At 43.2% G+C, this 22,438-nt stretch overlaps 1 protein-coding gene across 1 annotated transcript in view; it reads right to left on the reverse strand.

Annotated features, from left to right (window-relative positions):
- The window catches only part of LOC122787793 (THAP domain-containing protein 5-like), a 176,860-nt gene that overhangs the window by 116,335 nt on the left and 38,087 nt on the right, over window positions 1-22,438 (reverse strand). Inside the window, exon 2 of the mRNA XM_044054734.1 lies at window positions 3,459-3,651. Within this exon, the coding sequence (XP_043910669.1) occupies window positions 3,459-3,651 (193 nt within the window). The remainder of the gene's footprint in view (window positions 1-3,458; window positions 3,652-22,438) is intronic.

A 22,438-nucleotide genomic window follows, 5' to 3' on the forward strand; every position in this document is an offset into this window, starting at 1 on the left:
CTCTACTGGAATATCTACATCCAGAACCATACAAACAGCACTATGAAGTTAATGGCTTTCAGCAAGTTCCGCTGGTGAAACACAGCTTGAGTTTGGGTTATGTAGTGTGTCATCAGCAAGGATGCCAAGACCATGGCCTTCTAGGTCCTCTGAGAGGGCAGGAATGACAGACACTTTAACTATGCTGTGATAAAGGTCTTTCTCTGCATAGGGAAAACAGAGATCTTTCCTCTTATGGTCATCCTCTGGGACTGTATACATGCAAACAACTAAACAAGGCACATCTCCATGGAGTGCCTACATAAGGCAACAAGAAAGCAGCTATCCAGGTAAGGGAGTGCAAAAAAAAGACTCTCCCTCTACAAGGATTCAGCAGCAATAGTCGGCACTAAATGACAAAAGTTTGAATCAGAAGTGACCATCATCTACAGTGCACTGGGGGAGTCTCCTGTGTGCAGCTCAGAATGCTGATGTGCCAAAAGGCATCCATTATGCCCAGTGGCACCATCCAGGTACTCAGTGGGAGCAAAAACATCATCTCCTAGAAAGTGACCATCTAAAATTAACTACATGAGATGAAACAAGCAGCTGCAGTCTAAAATACGAACATAAATTATTCACACTTTTAAGGACTAAGTAACATGTAGGAACAAACTACTACACTAAGAACTGTATGGCTCCTCTGAGCATCACAGTTTAGGGGTGTCTTGAGAGCTTTGCTGATATGGACTGATCAGTAGAGCTCTTTACATATGAAGGCTAATACTCCCAAAAGTGGCAAAAGCTGACCATGTTTACCTACTAGCCCTTTGTGATGATTCTATAAGCCAAAGAAATCTTGCATATCACCACTGCAAAGAACGCCTCTGACCATAAGCCAGGACTGCAACAGAAGTCAAGGCTATTATCCTCATGTTAGTTTGAGGCTGCCCATCTAATTATTAAGCTTTTCCTTTAAGGCGGCGATGGTGCTACTCTTTTTGATACTTAATGAAAGTCTGTTCAAGTGGTGGGTACTGCTATGGAATAAGAATCTATTGTCCCAACAGGTCTTATTTATCTGTTGATAGAGATTCACGCCTTTTAACTAGGCATTCGAAAAAACATTTGATCCGTATCAAAATAGGACATAAAAGAGGGTCAGCTTTTTCAGTGATAAAAGGATTAACACTCATCACCACAAAGGATTCAACAAGACACCAAGTACTGACAGACAACTGCCAATCAGTACAGGTAATCAAACGTCTTGAGGCCACGGATCATTTCAGTTAGGAATCTCCCACAGATATAGGGTTATCCTAGCCTAAGATTAGGTTATATGTAAGGAAGTCTTGTAAGGTAGGATAGTACCATAATAGTAGATATTCAAAGGGATCACTGTTGCAGTATTCCTTTCACCTGGAACTTTACCAAGAAGTGTCCCTGTCCATCCATCTAGTCTCCAAAAGCTCAACAGTCTACCACTTGGTGCAGTGTACATCTGCCCTGGAGTACAAACAGTGTGCTGGTATAAAGGGGAGGGGGTGTTATGTCCACACCACTGCAAAATCTTTCTTGCCCCCAAATTAACCACCTGCCCAGAAGCATTTACATGAATAAGTAACGTAAGAGAAAGATGAAACTAGTGTCTTAAGGAAGAGATGGACAACCGATCCCTATCTTCCAAGCAATTCTGGTAAACTTGTCAACCATGCCTAAGGAAAAGGGATATAGAATGGTGAAGGAAAGCAGTGATAACCTCTAGACAAAAAACATGTTATACTCAAGGACAGCATGACCCACTCCAGCCACGGGAAGGGAAGATCCCAGATCACCTTTGTAGGTTCATAGGTTCATACTAGGCTATCTGCCCTGGGGCAATTATAAGCCTAGCCCGATTCTGTATGGCTTACACCACCCCTTGATTTGAGTATACTGTGCCCTTTTTAAGGTTTAGTTTACTGTGCCTCTGTCTAATAGTTGCAGTATTCCTCATTATCTGGGATGATTCCCACAGCTTAGACAAACTGGATGGTGGAGACAACGGGCTAAAACCTGCCCTATCTCTGGACTGACAGTCTAGCTTGTAAAGTTTAATAAATCTGTGGACAAACAACCATGTGGCATTTTTCAAGATTGAGTCTGTCCCCTGTATAAATGCTGGGGCAGTAGTGCCAGCAGCGGTGGAAGTGTGTGACCCACTTGTGCCTGCAAGCTGTTTCTCTTTGTTGGAGTAACAAAAAATATATAGACAGCCACTTGTATATATAGTGTGCTGCGTGCTTAGAACCAGTTGTCCCCTTAATTTCTGAGGTAAAGAAATGAACAACTAGCCAGCCTTTCTGAACCCCCATACACTAGAGGCGGGCATACATTGCACCAGAACTATACATACCATTCTCCTGTCCCCAATAATCCCACAACTGTTCCACAACTTTAGTAGTAACCAATCAGGTGACTTCCACAACTTTAGCAGTAACCAATCAGGTGACTTCCTCCAAACTATAACATTTGTCCTTCTGGAAATGAAACCGTTTGGCCATCACTATTGTCCCTATTCTGACTCCAGAAGTCAGCTTCCTGAAGCTGATGGATGCATACTGTACCACCAAATGCCCATGATTACCCCTATATGCAATACATAGGAAAAAGTACTACTACTTATCTCTTTAGTCATGTGTTTTTTTTTTTTTTTTTTTTTTAACAAAAAAGATATATAAAAGTCATATCAAAAGGTATCTTGAAACTTTCCCATACAACACAGCACTCTGCTGTAGCTGACATCAATGATGTGAAAAAAAACGCTGCCCCATGAGAAGGAGACACCATAGCTATTCAATTTTTCCCTCCTATGACAATCATACAGTGGCCCAGGCTCATCACCAAGCTCTGCCAGACTAAGTCACAGTTACAGCAAACCCCCTACAAGAGGTTGAAGTCGTCTCCCTATTTGGGCGAATGGATGCAGTCAAATGGTTTCTGCCAAAGGTAGGAGAATATAGTAATGCCAGTATTTCATGTCCATGAAAGACTACAAGAAGGTTACTGCTCTACCACCAAAGGGTTTGCATGATGTAATTTACGTATTCTGAACTAAACTGACGTAATTCAGGAAAAAAAGTTGCAAGTACCCTTAAAGGTCTGGTGAATTCACAGAAGACCCATTTTAACTACTGAATAAATAAATGGTAGAAGGAAATTTCAAACACGCTTTCAATTTACTGAAAAAGAGTGATGTGAAAGAAAAGAATGCAATTCTAACAAGTGCAGAAAATCATGAAGTTTGGATTCCTGGCAAGTTGTTAGTACACCAGCCTTCCCCCCTACAACCACAGCACTATAAAAATGGTTCCTGAAAATTACTAAAGCACACTCAGCATAGATAGCGAGTACAGGTTCTGTATTAAAGATAGGCATATTCACTGCTATCTGGTATTCCTTCACTGTAGGAGATAAACTAAAAGGTATACTAGACTCACCAAATTGGTCATCAAGAAATTAAAAATTGTTGGGACAGCATCTGCTTTCATGTAGCGTATTCCCCATCTCCATTCAAAACAAGAGGAAGTGAAGTGTTCGCTGCATAAATACTGGTGCTTTGAAGGAGTCCAATTGTCTCTTTTCATGTTCCTTAACCACTTCTGAAGTCTCGCCTTGTCATACAAAGGAAACCTGCAACAGAGCATTTTTAAGAGATCAAAATAATTTAAATTAACATTTTATAATGTTCTGATGTTTATTAATAATGAGAAGTCATACACATTGGTTTATGGGCCTGGCTTTTTGATGCATGTTAAATGGGAAGAAAAAATGTAATGCAAAACTAAGCAGTCAATAAATTTAACTACACCAATGGAACCAAATAATGATTTTATTTTACCTCTGCAGTGGTACAATGTGCTTTATTTTATGCGGGTAATGTTAGATGGGATTGACTTAAGGTATAAACTTGTGGTTTTTAGTACCATATGGATACACTTCACAAAAATACACACATATACAGGCACGCACATTCCAAGTTCCTGAGTACAGAGGGAGTGGGAATCGTCAGAGGTCTTGAGCCATGGTTCAGCTAACTGGTGTTGGATAGTACCAGAAATCACAATTCTCACTGTGGCCCTAACCAATACAGATGGGAACACAGATGGCCAGGTTAAAGCATCAATGGCCCAAAGTAATCAAGCCACAGAGTAGGGTGGAACAGTAAGACTTAAGACAAGATGATGGCGGAGACTCTTTTTTTTTTTTTTTAAATGTAATCCTTTTCTTATTTTTCTACTGTCATAATATTAATGTCACCACTTTCTATTTGGCATATAAAGTGTTTTCAGCATACATACACAGTAATTTTTACAATTGAATTCACTTGCATTTCAAACATATCAAAATTCCAATATAACTTCTTTGATATAATCAAGCACATTTACCATTTCCAACTACATCACAAACAGAAACTACTACTCATTTCATAAAATAAAAGCACATACATCATCCAGCCTTCACAACTGTGGTCTCCCCTTCCCTTGTTTTCATCCAACTCTTCCTCTCCTCACCCAACATTCATATCCTGTAACTTCGTCTTGATCTCATCAGCTATTCTCCATATTCTCTTCATCCACTCTTCCATGTACTCACCTAATCTATCAATTTCATGGTGATCTCAGGTTTACGGCATTGCATTATGCTATGCTAGTGAAAAGGGTCAAGAATGAGTTGGAAGACAAGCAGAAAAAAGAGGAGTAAACAAGATATACGAATTGGTCAGGAATGGAATCAGTTACATACACAGATATGGGGAAAAGGCAAAAAGAGGTGGTCATTACGACTTCTTACGAATGTGATGTTGGCAAATAGGGTAAGAAAACAGGATTACAAAAGGTGGCAATTCAGGGTAAATAGGAGATGGACAGACATCACAAGGAGGATAGCAGAAGGGCAACAAAGGCTTCAATACAGATCAGCAATGCATAAAAAGAACTAAAGTCATTCAGTTACTTTTCAACCTGAACTTGACGTAATCAAATCATCCACCAGACCAAACTCTTGCAACAACTACAGTTCACTACTATATCTAACAATTACTAACTGACCAGAAAAGTTTGTGCAAGTTTCAGTACTTAACCCAAACACATTTGAGGTACCAACTCAATCATAAAAATAAAAGGTGCAAAATGCACAAAAAATGGAGCTTAAACTTGTAATGACTGCACAACAAATCACATAATCAACATTTTTTGTTGTAGAACTTTACAATGGGTTGTATTGGTTGCTTTTAGTTCTGATGAAGTCAGTGTCAAGAGGGATGAAAGCACTTGTCATTTAAGATTAAAAATAGTTAAAACATTAAGAGTTTAAGCTCCGTTTTTTACACCTTTTATTTTTATGACTAGGTTGTACCACAGATGTTTTTGGGTTGTGTTATTATCAAAGAACTTTTCTCTTTCTATGGTTAGTTGTTTCAAGTCTCAATACTTCCAAATACTCTTAACACCCCAAGCAAATCTCTCATTTATATCATCCAAGATCTCTTCAATAATAGTAAAATATACACATACAATTTTGCTGAAGCAAACAGCTCCTAACTTAGGACAAATTCCAAAAAAATGACTTGTTCTCAAATGCATCAGTCTGACCACCCAACCACAGTACTCAATCTTCAACTCAGTCATTACAAATTGATCCCATTAACTCAAACAATGGTTTAAAAAATTGCTACTGTCAGTGGCTAAACTGCAACATAAAATCAAAGCTTAAAGCAAGGATTACAGACTAGCACAAATGGAAAAACTAATGATAATTTCTAACAAAACTCTAGAACTTCAAATGTCAGTGTAAACACTTATAAATGCAAACAAGTGCCCATGTCTTTTGATAGGAGAGGGATAAAACACTGACTGAAATCTAAGAGACTACAGTTCAGATAGTAGCTCAGGCAGCTATTGGAGAGGAAGACGAGTTAAGAAGCTAAGCCAATTCGCTTTTCTGAAGGAGGAGAGGTAGGGTGCATGTCCAAAGTACACCAACTGCACAATGTGCTTGTTCCAGGAGGCACAGCTTTTTTCTGGGCTTACAACTCTTACACATATGACAGTCCTGCAATATGCCCAATGCACATCTTCCAGAACAACACATACTGGACATGCACAGAAAATTAGGCCCATAAAAAGAAACCCTGATCCCTGAGGAAATTACAGCTTGCCCCTCACCTTGAGTGGAATGAGCCACTGAGACCTTGTATTACGGGGAAGGCAACAGCCACTTGGATAGCCAGGGGACAGTCTCAGATGTAGCCACTTCCTCTTACCCAAGAAATAAAAATATCATGGCCACTTAACTAAAAATTTTCTGGAGAATTATTAGACATACAGCATACTTTGAAAACACAGTCTTAAAAACTACTAAAATATTAAAACAGTGAAAGCCTCATGAAGTTTACCACATCCACCTCAAGATAATACACCCAATCCCAAATATTCCTTCATCTTAACTGCATCACCCATTCTCACCAGTCCTCTGAAATTTTCTGTCCAGCCTCTTACTCGTCTCAACCCCCAATTTTACTTCCAAGCAATTACAGTTAATACTACATAAAAAAAAAATCTTAAGCTAAATGGAATACTTAGCCTAATTGTAACAGCATCACCCCTTATTCCTCAAACTAGCTGCCAAACAAAACATTATGCCATTCTGTCATATACTTGATCTCTCATTAACTATTCTAACTGTTCCCTCATCCCAAGCAATTTAAGTGCTCAGTAATAACACCCATCATAAAGGACTACAGATCAATTTCTTCTCTGCCCAATAATAAAAATACTCAAAAAACCTGCAGATAATCAACTCCGTTAGTAAGCCATACATGTTAAAACGAAAGTCACAGTAAAAGCCCAGATCATGTCATAATTCACCTCCTGACATTTTTCAAACTTCCAGTGCAGGTTCAGACCAGGTCATAACACACTACCATTTACACAGTCTATCTCAGAGACATGTGTTTTGCTAGCAATGCAAATACAGTCTCCTGATAGGACTGTGTTTACTGACTCAACCAGAAAGTACAGTTGTATACGCTCACCATAAATGTAGATGTCAGAGTGTATTCACTGTTGCAGTCATCATATTTGGGTTATTCCTGCCAGGGTAGCCCTCGGCCGGCCCGAATACCAGAGGTTTAGTATTTCTGTGTCGGCTGCTGTCGCTTCAGGACTGAAGTCAGATCATCTGTAGTATAAAATAAGGCAGCCGACGCCATTACATCGGTTTTTCTTGCCCTATCAGGAGCACCCAAGGGGGAGCCAGGATATGGTGGAAGAACCCCACCAGTAGAAAGTAAATACCAAAATGTTCCTTGTAAGGAGAGTGAGAGAGTAGGGGGATGGAGGGAGGGAAACCAGGACTGCAATAGTGAATACACTCGAACATCTACATTTATGGCAAGTGTACACAACTTATGTTCTTCGTGCTTCACTGTTGCAGTCATGACATTTAGGTTGATTTCCAAAGCTGAGAAAAAGGATGGATGCAGTCAAGGAGACTAGGGGCTGGCTAGGATGCCCTGCAAGACTGCAGTGGCAAAGCCTGCCCTGGATTTGGAGAAGATAGGCAGGTGGTAATGCTTGGTGAAAGTGTGAACAGATGTCCAGGAGGCAGCCTCCAGGATGTCCCTGGTGGGGACTCCTCTGAGGAAAGCTGCTGAGGTGGAGGCTCCTCTGGTAGAGTGAGTCCTGACCCCCTTAGGGGGAGATTTTCCATGTTGCTTGTAACAGAAATGGATGCAGTGTGCTATCCATTTGGAAATGGCTCGTTTGGAGACCGCTTTGCCCTCAGCCCCTGCAGCAAAGCTGACCAGCAATTGATCAGTCTTTCTGAATGATTTTATTCTGTCTAGATAGAATCTGAGCTGTCTGTGCACATTTAGACAGAGTGCAGGATCCTTTCCCCCTTGTTTTGTGGGTTAGGGAAAAAGGTGGGCAAATGAGTGGATTGGCGGAGAGCCACACTGGACACCACTTTGGGCATGAAGGATGGGTTAGTCCTGAGGAACACCCTGTCAGCATGGAAGATGATGAAGGGCTCTACAGCCATGAGTGCTTACAGCTAAGAGACTCTTCTGGCTGAAGTGATGGCCAGAAGAAAAGCGGTCTTCAGGAGAGAAACTTTAACTCTGCTGAAGATGCTGGTTCAAAGGGGGCAGGGTGAGTTTTTCCAACACAAAGTTTAGGTCCCAAGCTGGGTAGGTGCTCTTCTGGGTGGCCTCATATTGCTAGTCCTTCTTAGGAACTGTTTGATCAGAGGGTGTGTGAAAAGGGGGTGCTCAATGTGGAAATGAGCAGAGATAGCAGAGGCATGAATTTTAATAGAGGAAAAGGAGAGACCACTGTGTAGCAGGTCAACTAGGTAATCCAGGATGAGAGGTAGGGAGGGCTGCACTGTATCGGCTCCCTTTGCCTGAATCCAGGTGCAGAACCTTTTCCATTTGTCAGCATAAGACTTTCTGGTGCTAAGGCGTCTAGCCTCACGCATAATATCTAGAACCTGTTTATTGAGATTGGCAGATTGACCAGTGGTCAGGGAATAAGTCAGGCTGCCAAATTGAGGGTCTGCAACTGGGGATGCATGAATTCTCCTTCCCTCTGAGTCAGGAGGGTTGGGGTTTGAGGGAGATGCCATGGTGGCAGTGGAGACAGGCTGCGCAGCAATGGGTACCAGTGCTGGCAAAGCCAGTCTGGAGCAATCAGAATTTTCCTTGGTTTTTCCTCCCTTATTTTGAGCAGTGCCCTGGTGATGCGAGGTAGTGGGGAAAATGCAGACAGAGAGACTGACCCAGGGGAAGGATAGGGCATCCACTTTCCAAGCCATGCAGTGATGCTCCCTGGTGCAAAACTTTCTGAGCTAATGGTTGGTGTGGGAGGCAAAGAGGTCGACCTTCGGGGTGCCCCATTTCCGAGCTACTAGGGTGAAGGTTCTTTGGTCTAGCTGCCACTCGTGTGGGTCCAAAAGATTTCTGCTTAAGTGGTCTGCCAGAGAGTTTAGAGAGCCTGGCCGGAATTGTGCTAACAGGTGGAGTTGCATGGCAGAGGCTTTGTGCCAAATGGATCATGGCCAGCCTGCATAGATGGTAGAAGCGAGTCCCTCCCGGTGTTGTTGATATACCACATCACAGTGGCGTTGTCTGTTTTGATCAGGAGAGGCCCTAGGGAGAGAAGGGGCTGAAAGCTGTCAATGTGTGGTGGACCGCTAACATCTCTTTTTTGGTTGATGTGCAGATGGATTTGCTGCGGGCTCCATTGGCCCTGTATGCACCTGTCATCCAGGTGTGCACCCCAGGCGTAGTCTGATGCGTCTATGGTGAGGGTCTGGGTGGCGGGGGGGGGGGGAGGAGGCAAGAAAGGTAGTCCCTTGTTGTGGGAGCATGCTGCTCTAGTCCCTTGTTGTGGGAGCATGCTGCTGTCCACCAAAGAAAATCTTTCCTTAGGCAAGGTATCATTGGTATAAGAGTTTCCAGATATTCAGAGTGTTGACACCAAAGGCATTTTAGGTACCACTGAAGTTTCCTCATATGCAGTCTGTCATATGGAATGAGTAGAATGCAAGATGCCATGAACCCCAGATTTTGCTTGCAGATGACTGGGGTCTGGTGGCTAGCTGAGAAAAGTAGGCTATCAGGTAAGTTTGCTTTTCTGGTATAAGGAATGCCATCTGGGATCCTGTGTCCAGGGTTGCTCCCAGGAATATAATCCTTTGGGTGGGTACTAGTTTGGATTTCTTTTCATCGATAGTGTGTCTTAGGGAGGTCAGTAGGGACTTTACAAAGGCCAGGTGCTTGAGCAGCTTTTACTGACTGCCTGAATTAGGCAGTCATCTGACTATGGGTAAATTCCAATGTCAGCAAAAGGCAATGGCCGGAGCCAGACATTTTGTGAAAACTCTGGGAGCAGTAGATAAGCCAAAGGGAAGCGCAAAGAACTGAAAGTGCAGAGATCCTGCCTGAAACGTAGATATTTCTTGCATGATTCCCCGACAGGAATGTGGAGGTAGGACTCGTTTAGGTCTATGGTGGCTAGCCAAGCATTCTTGGAGAGCATGGGTAGTAGTTGCTGGAGGGTGAGCATTTTGAATTTTGGTATCACCAGAAAGGTGTTTAGAATGGATAGATCGAGGATGGGGTGCCAGGTGTCCTCTTTTCTGGGTACCAGAAAAGTCTTGAGTAGAAACCTTGGCCTATCTGTTCTACAGGAACATGCTCTACTGCCCTCATAGAGAGCTCACTGGTTTGGAGGTAGATCTGGGAACCTTTTTAGTGTTGGAAGAGTGCGAGAAAAAATTTGTATCCCTGGGACACTATGTTGAGGACCCAATGGTCGTGGTAATGGTGGCCCAGGTGTTTGTGTGGAAGGAGAGTTTTTCTCCTAGGGGCAAGTGCAGGTGGGCAGAGGGAGGGAGTGGGGGAGGAGAGTCATTGTGAGTTCTTACCATGAGGGGGTGGGCTTTGAATACCCTGGTTTTGAAGTGGAGGAACTCCACTGCTTTGATCTCTGCATTCCCTGTGGCTGGTGTCTGGGGGGTCTGCTTTCCCGGGATCTGGGCTGAACTGACCTGTGGGGGCAGGAAAGGACCAGTGCTTGGAGGGGCAATGCCTGCTGAACCTGGGTGGCTGGACCTGTAGGAAATCCTTAACTGTCTGAATAGATTTAGCTTTTTCTTCCATATCTTTTAAGACCTCCTCTGCCTTGGTGTTAAATAAAAGTTGTCTTTGTGCAAGGGTGCATCCAATAATTTAGATTTGGCATGATCTGGCAAGGGATGTTCTTAAAGCCAAGCATGCCTTCTAAGAACAGAACCGGCGACTGCTACCCTGCAAGAAGCTTCTAGAGCATCAAAAAAGGTGTGCTTCGTTACTTGACTTGCAGAATGCATTAACTCTTGTAACTCTTTAGATTCTGCACAAGTAGGAAAGGAAGACACTTTTTATTTGAGGAGTTCCATGGTATGTTGCTGAAACTTTAGCATATGGAACTGACAATTTAGTGCTCTGATAGCAAGAGTAGCAGAGATGTATACTTTTTGACCCCAGCTGTCTAGTGCTCGGGAATCCTTATCTGAGGGGGTGGGATTCTTAGCAGAGGTTGCTTTAATTCCTTTAGGCCCTTGAGAAATTACCTCAGGGTCAGCAGTAGGATTTTTGAAAAGAAATGTGTGCGAGTCAGGGACTCTGTAATACCGATCAAGTTTCTGGGAGCAGGAGGTAGGGTGTCAGAAGTCAAACTGGATTCCATGAAAACATCGTCCACAACATTCAGGACTGGGGGGGGGGGGATGGCCAGGGGTCTGTGCTGTGGAAGATCTAAGAATTCTCAGTGTCCCGACATTCCCATTGGAAATGCTCCCTTAAGGTATGAAGGGTTTCCCTAAAGGAAAAGTCCTCCGGTGGAGAGGCTGAAGGAATTGATTCCTCTGCATCAGAATCCTCATAAGCAGAGAGGGGTTGCATGCCTTCATAATCAGGTGCATCAGAGTCATCAGACGCCTGTTCAGATAAAACTACTGGGGACAGATCTTGTTTTCTTTTGGAAGGGGTAGCTTGTCTTCCCCTGATCAGCATGATAAGGTCTTCTGCCATGTTAAGCATTTGAGGCTGAAGCAAGGAAGCACGTTCCTGACATTTGGTAGTCTGTTTCTTGGGTGTGGTTCGTACTCTGGGCCTTAAAAACTCGAGTTTTTGAAAGAACGGTAGACGCAAAAGAAGTCATCGGTTTGTGTCAAGTATCAGTAGTGCGAAGCCGGTGCCTGCTCAGTGGCTCCAGACCCATCCAAGGTAGAGACAACCGCAGGATCCTTAGTCGAAGAACAGTTTTGTGGCATACCAGACTCCGAAAGGGTCTTGATAGCGGCCTGAGAATCCACAGAAGCGGGAATTAGGGACTGTGAAAGTGCTTCACTGAGGACTGGAGAACTGACAACTAGCTTAAAGGAAGCGTCGTCAGTACGTTTGGACCTGTGCGGCCTGTCTCTGTCTTTACCCTTACATTTTTTTCAGGAGATCTGTTGCTGGATGTCTTACTGAAGCCATATCGGAATTCGAGGACTGTAAGTGATATCTAGATACAATAAGGGCCCGACGATGCATAGTTCTGGCGTTAAAGCACAAAAGCGATGGCGAGGGATGTCATGGTCTGGGCCTAATCAAGTGACGCAGTAAAAATGAAAGTCTTGGTGTGGTATTTGCTTTCCACAGGTGAGACAATTGTTAACTTTTTCTGAGATCGGTTGTTTGCTAAAAGGTTTACCCAATGGGGTACTTCGCTTTAGAAGACTTCAGCTTCAATTCGGAAGATGAAACTCAGGTAGCGGCCGACCAGCACTCGTGTGAACTGCTTCTGGCTCCTCAGCAAGAAAGACTGATGTAATGGCGTCGGCTGCCTTACTTTATACTACTGACAACCTGACGTCAGTCCTGAAGTGACAGCAACCGATGCAGAAATGCTATGCCTCTGGTATTCGGGCTGGCCGAGGGCTACCCTGGCAAGGATAACCCAAATGTGATGACTGCAACAGTGAAACATGAAGAACATTGTGAGAGTGCAGGGCACAAAACACTGCTTTGCAAACTGAATAGTTTGAGCTTTAATGATAATATTTTGTTGGTTAAATAATTTCCTGGACTTTGGAACCTTCAAAATCAAGGCAGGTAACAATTCCTCAGACACAGCGATGAGATGTGCTGGGATCTATACATCTCTCTACACATCAGTGACATCACAACATCCCTTGATTCGACCATACTAATCCTGAATGCAGATGACTTATGTTACAAATGTCAGACTCCTCCACTAAAAGACATCCAGGGACTGCTACAAAACTGCCATAATATTCTACATAACTATTTTAAATCTAATTATCTAACACAGAACACAAGCAAAGAAGCTAGCTGTTATGTCATTCAGCATCCATCAGAAGCTCCCACATCTCAAACCCTCCCCCCATCTTAACCTTCTAGTACACCGATACTGTAAACAAAGCAAGCTTAAGACCAAAATTAAGGTCTGATACACCATTTCCAATGACATCATTCCTCAAACAAACTGTGCTTTTGCAGTTAATATTCTAATACCATATCTGGTGTACACGCTCCCTATCAAAACACTGCACTGATCCCAAAAGACACAATCTCAAAGGTTAACCATCTATCCATCCACAAACCCTTTTCCCATTTTTGTACATGGAGTCAGGGTGTCACTTCAACAGTAACAATCATCTAGGGCCAAGGTTCACACTGCTAGGTGGCTAGTCCTGCCACGGCTATTTCTTCCACACCACACACTCACATGCGCACACACACCTATGGCTAGTTTAGTGCGTCTAATCCACCTACTGCACGTAACCAATATTTGCAAATTTATCAACTTTGCTGCACAACATTAGCACAACTGTGCATCCCTTAATACAGGCAACTGGCTACCAGATACTGCCAATTACCTTCCTCCTCTCAACCTTTACCTTTATATTCCTCAAAGTACAGTTGTGTACACTTACCATAAATGTAGATGTTCGAGTGAAATCACGGTTGCAGTCATCACATTTGGGTTAACTGCCTGCAGGTATTCCTCAGTCGGCCTGAATACCAGAGTCTTGGGATTTCTGCATCGGATGCTGTCACTTCTTCCATGACGTCAGGTCATCAGGGGTATAAAACATGCAGCAGACGCCATTACATCAGCTTTTCTTGCCGTGCAGTGTCCGTAGCCGAAGCAGTTCACAAGTGACGGTCGGCCGCCTCCTGAAATTTTCATTTTTCGAGTTTCAGACCTGAAGTCTTGAAGTCCTGAAGTGGAGTACCATAGGGTTCAGTCCTGGGACCTCTCCTGTTTGGTATCTACTTCTCTGAAGTACAGGCGACATAGAAGGCCTCTGGCTAACAAAGTTCGCAGAGGACTGCAAACTAGGTGTCATAGTTGAGTCCCCAAATGATGGGGACATCCTACAGAAGGGCCTCACTGAGACAGATGCCTGGTGTCAGAGCCATGGCTTCAAGTTCAATGCCAAAAACTGCATTGTCATCCCCTTTGGTAAAAATTCTGCACCCATGAACTACCATATGGGCGTCAGTCTACTTAACGCCAAATGTGTGATAAGAGACCTGGGGACCCAGGTGGACAGTAGTCTCTCTTTTGATAATCACATCACCACAGTAGTTAGGAAATCCTTCTACGTGGCACACTATCACAAAAGGGTTCTCATCCAGGAAAAAAAGGAGGTCATTGTTCCCCTCTACTTGACACTCATTAGACCCATTATAGAGTACAACGCCCCTTTTGGAATGTACCTCACAAGACATCTGCAGCAGCTGGAAAGGCCACAGAAGTACCACACAAAGAGGTTTACTGGCCTCAAACAGATGCCCTATACTGACAGTCTCAAAAGAACTCCAGCTTTACTCCACAGCATTTCGCCTACTCCGAGCTGATCTCTGCCTAACATATAAAGCTATGTCAAACCCAGAGCTGTTGGACATGCTACACCTAAAGAAATCCTAATCCCTTCGAGATACACACTCTAGGGACCTAAACCTTGTCACCACAATAAACGGGACATGCTGGAGGGATAGATTCCTGGCCCAGGGACTTCCCATACTCTGGAACAAGCTACTCATCTATGTCAAACAAAGTTCCTCATTAGCACTCTTCAAGAAAAATCTTAAGTGGATGGGAAATAGGAAATACACCCCGGGGATCACTTCGGTGGCTCTGCTCGACAGGGGCACCGGAAAATAACTTTCTTGGGTAGCGTAAGCCAGGGAACCTTGTTGGATAGGCTTTACTTAGGCCCTTGGGACGATAGCCTAGTACCTACCTATGAACCTGAAAACAGTAAAATGTTCTTTGCACATTAAAGCTCACAATGCAGAAGAGACAGCAATCGGTATTTTCCGAGCAAGAAACATTAGGTGGAAAAGAATGAGCTCATGGAAGAAGAGTTTTGATTAAAAGAAAGAATGAACTCAAAGAAGGAGTTTTGGTTAAGTTTTTAAAATAAATACAAAAGAGCTTCACAGGGGGCCTAATATAAAAGAAAATACCTCAGAAATTACAGGAAAAGTTAACAGAGCTGTAAATAAAAGCAAACAGCAAGACTGCAGACTAATGTGTTAAGAGAAGATGGCAAACCTACATTAATCACTGCTTTCAAACCAGGAACCAAACATTTTTATTCACGTCTCCCAAGATCACTCAACACATACACCTAAACAACTAAATCCCACACATCAGAATCCCACAAATACAACCCATCAACAATACAGATTAAAATAATACCACAAGCAATAGATTATTTATTTATTTTACATTTGCTTACCGGGAAAGTCTGACTGGAGAAAATGTCATTTTACAGCAGAGGCATGGGGAAAAAAACTCCACATTTATAAACAACTGTAAGATACATATACAATGTACAGACACACATATTGATTTTATTGTATTGTTATATTCAATGAGGGTGAAGTCAAATGCAAAGACTTGTTTTTATGGCTGATATTCAAATTTCAAAAGTTCCACCATCAGAGGTACTAAAGATACAAAGCCAATTCCCACGGTTGAAAAATCAGGTTGCCCCGGAGAAGAAATCACACATACTGATCAGGAGACTCTAGAAGGAAGAAAAAAAACATAAAAGTTCTCAAGGTACTATTTATAGCAAAAGAATACTACATCTATGGGGTCAGATGACATTCCAGGCTGCCTGCTGGTAAGCATGAAACACGACTTGACTGATCTCCTTCAGAAGCTCTTCAACACCCATCGCAAAAACAGGTTTTGTGCCAAATGAATGGAGGACAGCAACATTCATTCTCTTGCACAAAGGTAAGGTTTCAAAGGACCTGGGAAATTATAAACCCATAAGCCTGATCGGTCTCATCTGTAAAGCTATGGAAAGCACCATTATGAAATGAATAAACAAGGATATGGATTTAAAGGACAGTTGTATAAAATTTTACTATAAACAGTAGATGTCCTTCTCTTCATGGTTGCAGTATTCTTAATAGGGATTCTCTGCCAACGGCAGCCCAACGTCCAGCCAGTAGAGAAACCCCATTTGGATGTTAAAGGTACACCATACGTCACACACATATGCTCACCGTGCACAGCATAGGGCAAAAAGTTGATGTCTAGATGTACCATCATCATAACTGAAAAGCCCCAGTAGGTACAACAGTCTAAGGAAAGAGGCAGATAAGCACATCCAGAAGGAGAAAAAGGACCAGGAGGAGGAGAAAGGGAGTACAACAGTGAAGAGAAGGACATCTACTGTTATAGTAACATTTTACACAACTGTACTATGTCCTTCCATATCACTGCTGCAGTATTCTTTACAATAGGGAGAGTGCCAAAGCTCAGGAAGAAGACTGGGAGGAGGAAGGGCCATTAGAGCCCTCTAAGAAGCCATGGAGAATGGCCATGGCAAAAGCAGCTCTAGCCCTTGAAAGCACATCCAACTTATAGTGGTTAGTAAAGGTATGCACAGAAAACCGGGTTGCTGCCTCATGGATAGAATTAGTATCCAAACCCTTGAAAAAAGCATCAGAAGAAGCCATAGATCTAGTGGAATGAGCCTCATCAGTAGAAGGAAGGCCTGGAAATGGCCAAACGGCCAAACCTAAAGACCTAGGATGAAAAGGAATAAAAAGCTCGTTTAACCATCAGTTCACCAAGACAATGTATAACCACAAATGGAAGACTAGAAGCCAGTGATTACCTTTTATTGTATTTAATAAAAAACATCCAAAAAGACAGTCTATATTAAAAAAAATGGATACACCATAAAATCATCTGCCACATTGTTCAAAACACAGTGCAACATCAAAAATAAAAAATACACACATAGCAGCACATGAACAATAATCCTCTCTCTAAGGAATAAAAAGCTGTTCAGATTTACTAAAAGCTTTAGTCTTATACAAATAATATCAGAGTTGTCTATGCAAACCCCAAGGTATACAAATCCTTCTCACCAGCACACTGCGGAGAAGGGAAAAAAGTGGGCAAATGAATAGACTGATTAAGAGAACTCATTAACCACCTTGGGCATACAAGGATTAATACGCAGGGACACCCTGTTCTTATGGAAAACTAAAAAAAGGGGGAAAGCCATAAGGTCTTGCAGCTCAGACACCCGTCTAGTGGAAGCAATGGCCAAAAGAAGTCGGAGTCAATTTTTCTAAAAAAATAAAATTAGGGTCTCAGGAAGGAAGGACAGGCTTCCTGGGAGGCTTAGAGATGAAAGTGTTTGACCCCAAATCTAGAGGCTAAAAGGGGAGTCAAAGGCAGACAAGCAGAGAGAGCGGATAAGTGGGCCTTAAAAAAAGAATATGCCAACCCAGAATTGAGCAATTCACTCAAATAAGAGAACCAAACCACAGAAAGTGGGTCCAGGTTAGGAGAAAGACACCAACAGAAGACCTCTTCCATTTGAATAAGTAGGATTTCCTAGTAGTGGGTTTCCTGGCCGTCTGCAGGACCCAAAGCACGTCCTCAGAAAAAAGGTGTCTGTAGGAGATCAAAACCCTATCACCCACAGTGTCAGCTGAAGAGTGAACAAGTGGGGATGGATGAGAAATCCCTAGCACTGTGTAAGTAGGTCCACTCTGAGGTAACTTGTGATAATTGCCCTTGGCAATGGTGAAGCCAGGGCACTGTAATGGTCAACAGTGAACACATCATATTTGCCACACACATCTCATGTGTACTGGAAGAGTGCCAGCAATGTGCTCTGTTAGAGCTAGGTAGTACACTCATTCAAGCATGTGTGAGGTCTGTGGCTTGTAAACATCTCACCCCAGCATGTACTGGCTATTGTGGTACTAAGGCTAATATCGAGACAGCACACAGCATGCATGGCTTGCAATTGTTGACATGGGGTATATGTAGGAGCTGTAGCCACACATGGCTATACATGGCATGAACATATCACCTGTGACTACTCAGGAATATGCAGAGCTGTATTTCCCTGAGTCTGTCAATACAGGCCTTGTGTAGGTCCTATGGCTCTGTTATTTGAGTATGTTTGTAGGCATTGCATTAGGTGGACATGTCTAAAGACATACATGCCACATGGGGTGTTGTACGATATGATAGGTGTCATGGGTGACCAGTAGAGAGGGGATATTACCTCTGTCAACATAGATATCAAACCTTATGTACTGTTAGCATGCTATCTGCCATGTGCATGTGTGTAATGACTGTAGCCACCTGTATGTAGAAAGGATAATGAAAGCTATGGTAATGTCATTTATGTTGTATGAGTGTGGGATGTACATATCCAGGATAGGTACAGTTAGGTCATAGCCAACCATGAGGGTGTTGTGTACAGCAACAGTCAACCGTGTTAATGCTGACAACATCAGAGGGACCCTGGCATGTGTACAACTGAGCTGGTTACAAACAGTGGTATTATTGCATTGCATAACATGTTATGCAGCTGTGTCTGTACATAGGTACTTTTCACAGCTGATGTAGGCCTAGGCCTAGGTACAACCCACCAATTGAGGGTTATCTGCTGGTCTACCATACTATGTCATACCACATATGGATGTGTGTTGGTAGTCTGGGAACAAGGTGGTGGATGTATATGAGGATACAACCTAGAATGCAGCATTTGCCACTGTCACCTGTACCCGACTCATCTGTGATGCATTATGTCGGAGTAGTGGCCTTTACATGCGAGTAGCCTTTATGAATATGTATGCACCACCACTTGGAATGGTCCATACCACTGTTATGGCCCACATGTCTGGGTCTGAGTTATATGGTGGTAGTGCAATTGTGCACTACAGAGCCTTCAGCCAGGTGTTCCTCACTGCACAGATGTCAGTATTCCCCATTGTATGTTCTACATTGAGCAAATGGATTACTAAAGCCACACATCTAGCACTGGTTAGCATAAGCATCCAATGCAATTGTCATGTAGGTGTCAGAGTGTTACTTCTGTGTGTAGGGCATTTGCCTTGGAATGCAGCTATATGGGTAAATGCGACCTAGGTATTATCCACACACACACACACACACACACACACACACGTGTAACATGGAGGCATGTGCTCTGTGCTGAAGGCTCAGCGTTCGGTCAAGACAGCCCAGAATGACAGACACTGGACAACCTCATAACAGCAGGACACTGGCTCACTGTTTTGGTCTAGCAGATGCTACCCGTACCATGACGTCACTGCACGTGGCATTAATGTGCTTGGTAGCAACTGCCTCATGCAAGGTGACTGACCGCGGCAAAACCTGTGTATATGACCAATGTGAGATATACTTAGGGTAGCAGTCCTGCAAATAATGACAACTACTAACACAGCCGGAAGAGGTCATCTTGACACCTGCACCTCAATACCATTACACAAGGTGGCTCACACATTATGCTTGCACATGCCACTGTTCCATGCATAATGCCACTGTCCACAACCTGCTATCAATGTATGCCTTTCAGGGCAGGAAGGTGTGTGACACATGCTGTAGGTAGCATCTGCCTATGCAACCCAGGTAACCTATTGTCTGTCACGTCCACACATGCATGAATGTGGATACGCAACATATACATGTCAGTACTTCATGTACATGTATGCATGTGTATCACACAGCACAGACACAGATGTATCATTTACGGGCCACATACAGGTATCAGGTAGTAAACCAGTATGATAGGCATATATACTGACAGGTAAGATGTACCTAGCTGTAAACCTGTGTGTCTACAATAAGAGTCCATTACAACGTGTTCTGTACATGTAAGTGCTTGAGCATGCACACTGTGAATAGAATCAGAGTGCATCCTCTAAAGCCCTGTGCTACTAAGTGTATGAGCGTACCCACCGCCACCTTGGGTAATTTGAGTCAGTGCACCCAACAAGCCCTTTCTTACTAAGTGTATGAGCATGCCCAGTATATAATCTTGTGCAGTTGTAGTCCTAGTGCATCCCAAGCTGCTAAGTGTATGAGCATGCCCACTGTAACTCTTTATACTGATAGCAGTTGTCCATTCCACAGATGGCCATACTCCAGTTCAGGTTCCTGTTGTGCTACAACTATACCTCTCAGGCCTACCTGCGGATGATGCGTCTTGTTTGTGCATACAGGTTGTAATGGACACCTACTTTAAACACACAGGTCTACAGCTATGTACTTCATGACTGTCGTCTCCCTGTTGTTGTCCTCAATTGTAGAAGGGCAGCCAGACTGCTTTGGAATGTGTAATCTCTGTGGCACGTCTCGTAACTGCGTAGTACTGGAATAGTGATCTTTAGATAGGCAGGAGTTCTGATCCCACCACGGACAACTGTGTTTGTGTGTGTGTGTGTCAGCAAATGGCCAAGTGTGTTTGTGTGTGCGTGTGTCTCAGCAAATGCCTGAGTGTGTGCGTTAGCAAATGGCTGAGTGTGGTTGTGTATTTGTGTCCGCATCCTATCATGGCAGCGGGTTTTGCTGCATTCCAAGAGATATCGCCTTTTGCACTGGCCTTTATCCTTGTCAACCACTAAACCTCTCTCTTACCCCCTCCCAAATGCAAGAAATCAGTTCTGTGATGTCACCCAGCCCAGACGTGGAATCAGTAAGTGTAACTGTATGTGTTCTGTGGCACATACCCCAACTGCATACCACTGTAAAAGTTACCTTTACAAGACGTGTATGCACAATACTGGCAATTATGTGCATGTTTGTGTGTGACTACCCTGTAGCCAGGCATACACATGTGTAATGTCTTTTAGCACACCATGGTAGCCATCTGTGGTGACCAGTGTCTACAAAGTATTACATAGTTAGGAATGGTAAAGAATACACAGTCAAACATTACTACAGTTGTGTATGTTATTTTCCTGTGCCACAGAAGTGATCGCTGGGGTGTAGGTCCATACCCATCATTCCCCCACCCTAACTCCACAATCCCTGGGGTAGATTACATTAGCCATCATTCCCCACTCCAAACTCCACATACACAACAACCATCCCTTCTCTGGTGATTTAAATATTATAACACAAGAGATGCCTGTGTTTTGTGTACACGTCAGTTCCTTTGGAACCCTTGTATCACAAAGGGCGTTCAGACGTGTGTGTGTGTATGTATATATATATATATATATATATATATATATATATATATATATATATATAGCTATGGCTGTGTATATATTATATATGTGTGTGTGTACACATCCCGTAGGTGCATATATATATATATATATATATATATATATATATATATATATATATATATATATATACACATATATACACACGTAGTTATGATAGTTGTACAGATGTAGACTTGTCTTTGTTGTTTCACAGAGTACAATACATTCAAGGGTGCTGTACATATGTACACAAAGGGACTGTCCCATTTGTTTTAAGTACTGTGGAATACCTGTAGTAGGATGTGATTATAGACTCCATGCAACATGTGTACAACCCAGATGGCTTAGTGGTATGTCCAGTGACCTCAGTGAGCATGGTCCAGTGTTCAAGACCTGCAAGCCTTGTTGATGCTGTCAATTAGGACTGCACAAAACACTTAAGCAGTTGTAAGCAGGTGTTTTCGAGACAGTAAGCAGTGGGTACATGCAGGTAACTGACATGTACAACCGACAGTACACTTGGAATGCCCTTCTTTGGCAGTCCTGCTGATGTCACCCACCTATGAATACACCTCTGGGACTGCTGTAACCCAGTATTCTCTGTAGTGCGTGCTGTAACTGCATATTGCTGTAGTGTGATAAACTAGTTAGGTAGGGGTTCCATTCCAAGAGAGGCCAACTGTGTGTGTGTGTGTGTGTGTGTGTGTGTGTGTGTGTGTGTGTGTGTGTTGTGTCTCTGTCTGCTGAGACAAGAACAATGCTTTTTAGAGTATGCACACTCTTTACAATTCACATGACCACCTTTGGCAATCCTGCTGATGTTACCCACCTAGGAATACACCTCTAGGACTGCTGTAACCCTGTATTCTCCATAGCGTGTGCTGTAACCGCATAATGCTGCAGTGTGATGCACTAGTTAGGTAGGGGTTCTATTCCAAGACATGGCAGAAGTGTATGTGTGTATTTGCCTGTCAGAGCCTGTGTGGAGGTGTCTGCGAGTGTCTAACCACTGGACATGTTGGGGAGCGGATAGTTTTCCTATATGGTGTCCGTCTTGTATGTCACAATGTCCACCTCCACCTCACAAGAAGTACAGATGTCAGTCAGCGAAGGGACTGTGTTGGCAAGCCATACCCCTACATCTGGCAAAAGGACTGGTGAACAAAGTATGCAACCCTATTACCCAGAATATGTGCTGAACCCATGTGTCATACACGAACACACTTGCCTAGAATATCCCGCTATGTTGCTAGTGCCCTGCACATTCATGACAGGCATGGTGTGGCTGCAGAGGGCATGGCACCTTGTACAGCAGTACAATAGGCACATAATTGTGGA

The sequence above is a fragment of the Protopterus annectens genome, chromosome 1.part0, assembly GCF_019279795.1.
Source record: "Protopterus annectens isolate FY-2018-M chromosome 1.part0, PAN1.0, whole genome shotgun sequence".
Lineage (NCBI taxonomy): Eukaryota > Metazoa > Chordata > Ceratodontiformes > Protopteridae > Protopterus > Protopterus annectens.